Below are 11,118 nucleotides of genomic sequence, written 5' to 3'. Positions count from 1 at the left end.
GCGCTCAAGACATCTATTGAGTGGCTATCGGCTTGACCCATGGGGACGGTTCAACTAGGATGCTTGCTCACAATAGCAACTTCTAAAACAGGGATCTCAACTGCTTCCATCTCAAGCATAATTTCTGAGAAGCAAATGGCCAGAGCTAGAGACTACAGTGTGTCTCCAATAGTCCACGAGTTAAGTAGAAGAAACGGAAAGTCAAGCTTTGAATGAACAATGACCATCCATTGAACATTCCATTTCCAGCATATATACTTCTGTGAAAACAGTGCTAAAAACAGCCACAATGATGATAACATAAGGGTACGTATTATGAGGTAACATGATACATTCAGCGAGCATTGGAGGGACCGTTTGAGTTCAGATTGTTCTCTGACAAGTAACCACACACCCCTTCGTCTCTTGAATTTTCAGTCAGTCTTAAAACTTTTTTAACCTTTGCACATCTGACTGCTGCTTAACTATCTCGGCAAGGCTAGGTCACTGTTAATTCTGTCACTGATCCCCACTTGAGACACTCATTCTAGGCCTCCACTTTCCTGCTAGTGTAGGTCAGGGAGACTTAGTGATCAACACACAGGGGCCGGGACCTCTAGAGTAAATGCCTTCCCACTTTTTATAACCATGGAAACTGTATATTTAATAGAAGCCCCTCCATTCTACAGGTACATGGTCTCTTAATTGCTTTGTCTGTAGTTTTGGCATGCATAATAAATAGGGAACTCTTTCTTCCAAAATTGATGCTCCTGTTAGTTTTATTCTGCAGTAGCCATTAACCACAACTAAAATATAAATATATAAATCATATTAAGTGTTCCATAATGGAGATCATAAAATCTACTACATAAAATGGCTTCATATAAATATACTGAAGTATATCAGCAGCCAAAATGCTAAACTTCAAGCTGGAAAAAATATCACAACAGGGACAAGAAACATTAAATAATCACCAAACAAAATACTGCCACATTCATTTACTGAAGGTCAAAGACATGAATGAGAAAACGGCTGTTATGAGAAAAATGTGGACCAGTGGTGGAAAAACAAACTCCCTATGCAAAAAATTCTGCTGTCAACCTGGACCTCTGATCCCATGGTATGATGTGGAGACAGGAGGTGAAAGAAAGCTATCAATCAATAGTGTTGTTACACTAAACAACATGATAAAAAGTGGGCTTATTTATTTACACCCATCTTATTCCAAACAATGTTTTGAAGTAGCTTGACTGTCAAATAATAATCCAAAATAGTGCCTGGCACACAAATATTGAAATACCTCAAATATTTGAAGAGAAAAAGAAAGTAAGGAGAAAGAAAAATGACAAAGGTAGGATTTATTTTAGATCTAGCTGACAAAATCAGTATTCTTAACTATTAACTTAGAAAAAACAATCTTTAAAGATCTCTCACCATAGCATGTTTAATGAATTGATCTTGGAGATAATTTTTTAAACCCAGGAAATATTTCTGGAGTCAAAATTAGATCTGAATAATAAGATTTTTGAAGATGCTCAAATATCTTTCTTGAAAATGAAAATGTATCTTTGAATTCTCAAGTTTTCAGGATCACTAGGATCTATACATCTCAAAAGACTATGGATTCAAGCCTGACATAAACCACGTCAGTCAGCATTATATGTGATATATGTTTTGATTAAAAGGTAACAAATAATTTCTTGTAGTATATGCATATAAGTTTTATGTTTCCCTACCCCAGGTAAATTTAGCCAAAACTTCCTTTGAGATTACACAATAATTGAAAACATCTTTGTTAAATTATCTCATTTTTCTAGAATTATTGGCATATACGATTTTATTTCTTACTAGGCTGCTTGAGGCCTAGTATTCATTTCATTTATCTATTCATTTATCTACCCTCTGTACCTACCATTCTGTCTGACACCTGGGAGATATTCAATAAAATGCTTATTAAACAAGTATATGTCAGATATCACCATAATCCACATGTGGAAAAAGTCTTTAAACCTTGTATGAGTGCTAAATATTGCCAAATTCTAAGGCATGCCGGCTGGTAGTGGTGGGAAGTGACTGCTAATGGGTATGGGCTTCTTTGGGGGTTGATGAAAATATTCTAAAATTGAGAGCATTGATGACTGCAATATATTCGTGAATATATTAAACTAGGGAAACGTACACTTTAAATGAATACATTTTATGGTGTGCAAATGGTATCTTAATAAAGCTGTTAAATATACAATAAGCTCAAGCATTGACATGTCAATGTTGACAATTTTTCTCCTATAGACTCAAGCTGATGTTGAAAATAGCCTAGGAGGATCAGAGCAGGAGGAGAGGACAAAAGTGGAAATGTAAGAGACTTCCAATGGGTGAGAGTTTTCTTAAGCAGGGGTTGGTCAGTGATCACAGATATGGTCAGTGAGTGTGAACTTTTGGCCATAGTCTTGCCAATCTTCACTTCTACAGATATTCCTACATTCAGAGACCCTAATTCTTCCTTCAAATACTTGTATTCCCATTTTTTAAATGCTATGAGAGCTATTAAGCTTTATCAAAAAAAGAGTTATGCCTCACCTTGGATGCAAATAGAAACCATAAAGTCGTACTTTTTGAATTCCAGTGAAAATGTGTAAAGATATTCTGGTTTAGCTTTCTAGAACAAATTTCAAAAGGCAAATCAAAGTCTTAAGACTTTATGGTCACTAGCAAGTCAGTAGCATTCCATGGGTGGGATAAATTAATTGTCAAGACAGCACAATTTTTAAGCCAGGCCATATTTTGCTATGTGAAGGTCTCCTGCAATACTGGGTGGTGAATAATAAGGAGATTAGCATTAAACACACCATCTGTTGTGGGTTTTCTCTTCCAAAGGAGATGCACAGTGCAAAAGTGAATTCCCTGAAGTCCAATGTTATCAGAGATGCTTTTAATTACAGCATTTGTTTCCACTCCTCGGGACAACAAACTTACACTGGAAGGAAATGGACAGATAAAAGACTAGTAAAAGGAAACTCATGACATCAAACTTAACAAAAGGAAGTTCTCTTTTCGAAGCCGAATCATATAATTACTGTAAGATTTCCTCCAAAGATTCAGATTTCAACCACAGAAATTGAATCAGAGTCCATGTGTGACCAAGAAGTGGTGTGCCAGGTGCTGCTATGAAAATTAGCAAGACAGAGGCTGTCTCACATTTTTTTCTTCAGCCTCTTTGTGGTTTCAGATGCCTCCTGCTCGAAGCTCTGCCTCAGAGATCTACATAATAATACAAAATTTACACAGTCTGCCAGTCATCCTATTAGATCTTGAAAAACGTACCTCATCTAGTCCGCATAATAACTATGCATATGGATATGCAACACACCATCAACTAACCCATTTCTCTTCACGCCCTCTTTCAGTCAGTCTCAAACTTAAATCTTCCTCCTGAAAGCCAGTGAGAATCCTACGCTCCATCAAGTCATTCTGGGTAATGTGTTGAGACCAAAGTGTATATCATGTATATCATTACACACCTAACCTACCATAATGAGATTAAAATAAAAAGGTACTCTTATTTTTTAAAAGAAGGACAAAAAATTGTATTCTATTTTTTTTTAAATAATAATTTTGGCTTACCTTTACAGTTTCACGCTGTTATATTCCACATGAGAAAATAAGATTATTTCTTTCTTCTGATGGCACCTATTCTAAGAACAACCTGGGTAAATTAAACTGTCATTAAACAATTTCAATAACCATCCTGGTATTTCACTCATCTCAAGAAATTGTTTTCATACTAAGGATAAAATATTAACTAGTTGACTGATGGTTGCTAGTACTAGACAGTCTTGTTCTTTTACTATCTCTTAAGAAAAATTAACAGACATCCCTTTTCGATGTTCAACACTCTGTGCAATTATTTAGAATGTGTTTATAAAAGCATTTCTAATGCTGATAACACTAAGTCCAGTGACCTGCAAGACTAGTACTCTGTGGTCAAAACTACATAAGTAGTACGTAAAAATAAACAGACAGCCAGACTGGGAATCATAAATGGATTGTCTTCTTTAAGCTCCAGTTCACCATTAGTGGAATCCATTATAAAATCTCTTTCTCAGTAGCAGAATAAAAGTTACAAAGGCTGAAGCAAGATCTTGGTTCCACCTTAATACTCTTCTGAGGGCAGGTATTGTCCATCAATTCTTGTTAATATTTCCTTACATTTCACAAACTCTCTTTGGGCTCCAGACATAAATCCTCTACTTACTCTCCGCCCAGATAACTGAAATTATCTCTCATGTAGTTTAGATCTCTCATTCACCAAAACACCAACAATAAGCTTAGGGTTCTATAGCCCTCATTTCTGTTAGTTTGGACTGCCTTATTATTTATTTATTTATTTTTGTAAATTTGACTTTCTCTCCTTGAATCTCATTTTTGTCCCCCACAAAACAAGATCCATACATCAGCTCTAGAATGTTCTTGAAATTGCATGCAAATTTATGAGTATGTGAGTGTTTATTTTTCTTGGAGTGGTTCATTTCAGTGTCATGGACCACTGACAATTTGATTAAAGAAATGGATACTCTCTTCAGAAAGATAAATGCATCTGTGTACCTGCCTATGAGATCGCGATCATTTTCATTTACTTGATAATACTTTCTTACCACCAGATTACTGACTCAATATTTAGATTAAAACTTTTCAAAAGGGTTTATCATCCCATGCTCTATTTAGTCATTTTATTAATCTAGAAAGAAGCTACGCTATTTAGGTAGAAAATATTTCATGGAAAAGCCTAGAAAGCTACTTCTCAAATCATCCTGATAAAATATCTACTCAGCAGAGGTGTTTTTAAGTATGAAACAGATCATGATTGCTAGACTGTCATGAAAGTCCACAAGTCCTAGATTACAAGCAAATATTAATAATACAAACAGCTCACACCTTTCCATTTTGATTGGTAGGGAATTAAAAAGTTACCAAATTATTGGCCGAAGTAGAGATATTACCATGCATCACTTAAATGGGTGATTCATTTAAAATCTCCAGTTACTTCAGGCTCAGAGAATTTATTATGTTGCTATAATAATCATTTTAAACCCTAAATGTCATATATCTCTCACTTATCTCTAACACCACAAAAAAAATCCTGAATATTTCTCAGAATTATCTTCATTATGTTAAGTTGTTAAGAAAGTGTCATTAAATGCACTTCAAACAGCATTTATTTAGCTCCAAAAATGTGTAAGTCATGTTGGTTGATAGAGAAGGGGACAAAATAATGTCTTTGACCTCTAGAGGGTCATAATTAAAGTAGGAGGAAGTTTTTATAAATGTTAAAAATGGTAACATCTATCTTAAGAATATGGGAAAAATGGCCTAATTCCAATTAGAAATAAGCTAAGGACACTTCAAAAAGAAGGTGGTATTTAAATTAAAGAGAAATAAATCTCTGTTATGTAAGAGAAAGTGTTGAGGTCATTCTAGTTAGAGGAAATAGTTTACACAAAGGAAGATAATTAGGAAAGCACATGAATTGCAAAATTAGTAGTTTTGGGAGACTGAAATATAGGGGTGCATGTTGTAAGAGTGTATTGTTCATATTCGAACAAACAAGAAAAATAAATTGTCTTTGGACTGTGTAAAGTGTTGATTATCAGTGAGAAGTTGAAACTAGGTATTTTTCTAGTGTAACTAGTACTTTATATCCCTTATGCAAATATCAAGTGCAAACAATTAAAATTAATTGAAGTTGTATCTCCCTTTCTCTATACTAACAAATTATATCAGCCTTCCTGACAGAACTTTCTGAATAAGTGAAATTCAACAAGATTGCTCCTTGCCTTATCAATTTTTTAAAATAAAATGGGTTACTTTAAAGAGTATTTTATCTATTCATTGAAGAACTTAAAAGAGATATTTTATAAATCAAACCCTTTAACATATTCCCTATTATTCATTATTTTATCTTAAAAAAGTAATCACATTGTACTAAGAGCTAGAGATACTGACACTAGAGAGGACCTGAAGATGACCTCACACTGTTCTATCAGAAGACCTTAGAAGTGGCTTGTCATGATGCTGGCCTTTTTTTGCTTTTAAAGGACTAACTATAACCTTGAACTGTACTGTGGTGAGTACAGTTGAACAAATGATCTTAGTACCTGAATATACGACCAACAAATGCAGTTTCAATTTTGACCTAAGACAAAGAGACTAAAAGAGGTCTTCTGTTCTTCTGTGGCCAACACTGTGTTTCAAGCTGAGACCATTAAGCGAGTGCTTTATCTTGGGTCAACTCTATTATTGGGTTAGCACACTATCTACACCTTTGTGATACAAGCTTGCTCCATTTCAAGCCACATCAAACAGAGACCTTTAATACAAAGTTCTTTCTATGGGATAAGGGCAAGAGAAAGCATTCACATCTGAGTGTCACTCATACACTTGCTAAATACACCAGAAATAATGCATTGATGAGTTGATTTAGACTCTCCAATAGATTCAGGGAGCAATAAACATAAATGAACTAAAAGTAGGAAAATATTAGCATAATGACAGATTGGAATTTAGGCAGACTAAAGACATCACACTTGAAAAAGTGAAAATGATCAGAGAACCAAAATAATAATATATAATATTTACAAAAAAGAATCATATTAGCTGAAATGTTGAGATTAAAATCACAGATTTTTTTAAACTTGACCCATTTTCAATTCAAGTAATGCCTTTTGGAAGAAAGTAATCACTGTGACATTGTATACATTTCTGATGAAATGGATCTAACCCTGCAGCTGTTAGCCTTTTCTGCAAGTCACTGGATGGATCAGCTGGGGTCTGGGCTCAGCTGGGAAGCTGGAGTGCTTCTGGCTCTCATCCTCCAGGAGGTTAGCCTAAGCTTCTTTGAATGGAAGTCTCAGGGTTCCCAGCAGCGAAACAGAGCAAATCCCAACATGCCTACACTTTGCTACCTCTTTATGGGAAGAACTACAAACAGCCTGACTAGGGGGGAAAAAAAACCTACCATAAAATTATTACATAATGTGTTCAGGATTAGAAATTTTAAATGGCCAATCTGGAAATAAATTCAAAGTCCCTGGTTAACATAATCTGTTATTTCCAAAAATAAGTTGAAAGAAAATCATCTCATCATGATATCAACATTTTTTTAAAGTAAACTGATTGTGCTGATTGAACCATATCATTATTAACTCCCTAACCACATAAATATATTTTATTTAAAGGAAAATCTAAAATAAATGTGCTATTGCTTGGAATATAGTATAAATCAAGTAAGTAACAGACAAAGAAATATACAAACATACAACAAACAAAATGAGTAACAAATTATTTTAAAAATGATCTTAGGTATCATCTTCATTGACTGCCAACTTTTGATCTATTCTTTTAGAGACATCCAAAAGTAATACTGAATTAACATTCTGAAGGTAAACCCACCTTAGTACAACTGACATTTACATTATGGATGTCATCACTACACACTTCCAGCTCTGAATCCCAGGGTATTTCTCAGAATTGGCAGGTGAATGTCCTAGTGTCCTGCAAAAGTAGATGCCTCAAAATACAGTCTCTGCATGTGCGTGTGGTGCTCAAGTTTCTAACACAATCTCAGGCAAAATTCCTGAATTAGATCTCAAATGATTCCTTCCCAAGGAAAGCATTTTACAGTGGTGCAGCAAAAGTTAACTTACAATATCATAGAAAAAACTCTTCAAGATTTTTAAATTATGCATAAAACTCACTTTCAAACCAAAATTGTGAAAACAATCAAGAATGCTAAACAGTTAGAGTATGATATTCTTGAATTTTTACATCTTTAGTGGTCCATATATTTTTGGTTGAATGTCACTCATCTCTCTCTCTTTCTCTCCCCTTCCCTCTCACAACTATTTTGTCCTTTAATATTCTAGGATACTGAGCAAAAGAAGGAAAGAAATGGCCGCAACCTCTTCATTTTTTTTTTAACAATAACTTTGTAAAAAAATCATTTCTTGCTTCACAGAATTTCCCCATGGCATTGGGCCACCTTCACATAGCCATCTATAATTTTTCTTCTGCTTGAAACAATCTCCCACATGCCACTCTTGTTAATGACTGAGATACCCCCTGATGGTGCTTAACATTTAATAGTGCTGGAGCTCCACATTTGCCCAAACAACCTTTTCCATTTACCTTACCTCAAAGGCCTTCTAATTTTTCTTCAGAGACAGAAATCCTTTAAGCCCATTGTATCCTTAGGCTACAAATTTACTGAGATTTAGGTTTCCAATAAGAGCGTTGAGATGAATGCCACCATCTCATTTATGAATCAATTTTTGCCCATCGGCTTTTTACTGTTATTACTTTTTATTTTATTTTGCACTCAAAGGAGAGAACCTCTATTACATGTGTGGAGGGGTGTGTATACATATATATACTGGCATGTTTCACATGTTTATTAAACTGTTGAAAATGTAAAGAAAATGAAAGCCTATGTATACAAAAATTTCTAAATAAATTCCTCGCCCTAAGATCTGTCACACCTTGTCTTTCATTTCTACATTCAGAGGAGAAAGATATACAGGATAAAACTCCTACAGATTATATTTAAAACTGATTAAATAAGTTCTTTCCTTGAATATAATTCATAGAAACTCAATATAGCTGACAGCATAATATATTTTATATAATTGTATGGTTTGGGGTTCTAATGCAGACAGTACCTTGAGATGATGAAATAACAGAGAAAAACCCAATTTTTCCAGGGCAATTACAAATCTATTGTTATAAGAACATTTTTTAACTTTCCACTGTTTCACAAAGAAAGACTAGGAACAGAGGTTGACTTTTAAATTACTTACTAATCAATACTTCTGAAAGGTTTCCCATACTTTTTTGCCTTAGTTCTCTTTTCATCTAGCTATCATATTAAATGTTCACTTTTACCTAAATCAGGAAACGCTGTTTCAGTGGTCGGCTCTTTATTCCAGTTCCAAAAAAAGGTTTGGATATGTCCTAATCTTTAAACCCAATTAATTGAAGAATTACTGCATGACTTTAAAAATAAAGTATGTATATACTTACCTTTCTTTTAAATCTTACTGACCTTTACAGATTAAGTACTTGAAGTAAAGCAATAAACTCTGACAAGTTCTTTCATTACAACAAAATTGTAGGGTGAAATCGCAATATTAAAAGATTAATTTTAAAGTAGCTGTATGGATAGTTGTGTAGGAGGGCATGATTGAGAGCTGCTGTTCCACGGACTCCCAGGAGCTCAGAGGCCCCTGGGGGTCCCTTGGGAGGTGGTCTTCATTGTGATGTGGAGCTGGGATGGTTCTGGGAAGGACACCAGGCTGGGCTCATTTTCACTTGTCCTGTCTTCAACTACACAGCAGTTTTATATCACAAGTAATACTGCACATGATTGAAAAGTTCTATAATTGAAGAAATTAAAAGTTTGAGAATACACAGGATAGTCAAACTGAATAACCTTACATCTGGGGAAATTATGTGACTCCAGTAATTTCACACAGCTATTTAAGAAAGCAGAATCAAATGTTTTATGTCATGTCAAAAAAATGACTGGAATGCCTCATAGGCCACTTAAAAGCAGAGTTTTATTGATTTTGTCCATATAAAAATGATAACTCAAATGGGAAAAATAGGAAGAACTCTAAAAGAGAAATAAATTATCTACCATTTTCTATAAATGCTATGTAAATTTGTTTTGTGCTGCTTAAGATTTCCTATTCTTTATACATTTATATAAGTTTGTATTATTCAAGCCAACAAAATTGATTACATTTGTATTCCATAGTGGTTGTTTAACTAACATGTGATAATGTTTAAATTCGAGGCATAGATAAGAAATTCTTGAATTTTTAAAAGTTATTAATCGAATTATTATCTCTATCTACTGTTCTAAAGATATATTTAAAAGAACATTAAGGAAAAAGCACTTAGAAGTCCTAAAGACTCCTTGCCACCAAAATTCCTAAGCACAGATTTTTTTTAAACCTTAAAACTTCTAAATGAACAAAAATTAACAATTTAATTCCACAGATATTTTAAGCCTCTTATTATCCTCATTCTGAATATCAGAGAGTAGTGATGCATATGAGTAATTCAGCCTTCAGTACTATTGAAAAATCTATGTAACTAGCAAGAGAAAAAGAACCATTCTCTTGAACTTACTTTCTAAAAAGTTAACATAATAGACATGAGATAGAGTCTTTTTTGGGACTATCTAAATTCATTGGTTGACTTTTAACCAAGTGAAAATTAGAATCAGGGTAGGAAATAATAAAGTTCTGGGAACAACAAGTGCAGAGAATGAGGATCCCTTTAAAGACATCTCAGTCAAACCTACTTCTATCATTTTCAGAAAATTACTGGAAATTATCAATTGAAATATACAACTATTCAGTGAAAACTGTTCTCAGTGTTTGCTTTTGCTATTTGCTGCACAGCCATAATTTAGGTTGAAAACACTGTTTTTTAAAATTTACCTTTCCCACTTACACTCAGCAATGCCAAAGCTAAAGCTAAATCTAAAAGTGGAAGTATACTTCATTATCTATCTCACTAGATGAAAATATATTTCCTTTACATATAGCTCTATATTTTGATTTATTGTCTTACAGTCTTTTATTCTCTTTTCATTAAATATATAATATAAATATAATAAAATGTGGTAATTTAATGTAAGTGTATTCTTTTAATATAGGTATCCAAATTAATCCTAAAATATGTACTGGGTTCTGTGAAGCCATGATTTAAAAAAATACAAAATTACATTAAAATTATAGGCAATCTTATATTTGATGTTAAAAATATGTGCCTCAGTTGCTCTTTATTATTTAATATTACAAAGTAATGTTAATCTATGATAATCAAACAAAAATCTGTTTTCTACATTTATTTCAGGTAAAAACATTCCATAGAAATGTGTTGATGTCCCACAGGAAGCATAGTCATCAATACATCATCCATTTATCTGTTTCCTAATTATTTTGATATGAGACATAGTTTATTGTTTTTGTATATAAAATAAGGCAACTGTGATATGTCAGTTTATCTGGAATATCATATACCTTATGGAACTCTGCATGTCAATATTTTGTAATAATATATTTGGCCTAAAATATA

The 11,118-nt window shown here is 33.6% G+C and overlaps 1 protein-coding gene across 7 annotated transcripts in view; it reads right to left on the bottom strand.

Annotated features, from left to right (window-relative positions):
• PCDH9 (protocadherin 9) overlaps nt 1–11,118 on the bottom strand; it is an 858,720-nt gene that overhangs the window by 255,929 nt on the left and 591,673 nt on the right. The window contains exon 3 of one of the 7 annotated variants that reach the window (XM_032496895.1): nt 3,609–3,666. The exons of the other annotated variants lie outside the window; for them this stretch is intronic. Coding sequence (XP_032352786.1) covers nt 3,619–3,666 — 48 coding nt within the window. The 3' untranslated portion in view covers nt 3,609–3,618. Of the gene's footprint in view, nt 1–3,608; nt 3,667–11,118 lie in introns of those variants that run through there. 7 annotated transcript variants of the gene reach the window in all.

This window comes from Camelus ferus, chromosome 14 (genome assembly GCF_009834535.1).
Source record: "Camelus ferus isolate YT-003-E chromosome 14, BCGSAC_Cfer_1.0, whole genome shotgun sequence".
Classification (NCBI taxonomy): Eukaryota; Metazoa; Chordata; class Mammalia; order Artiodactyla; family Camelidae; genus Camelus; species Camelus ferus.
This window is presented reverse-complemented; position numbering and strand designations above follow the sequence as displayed.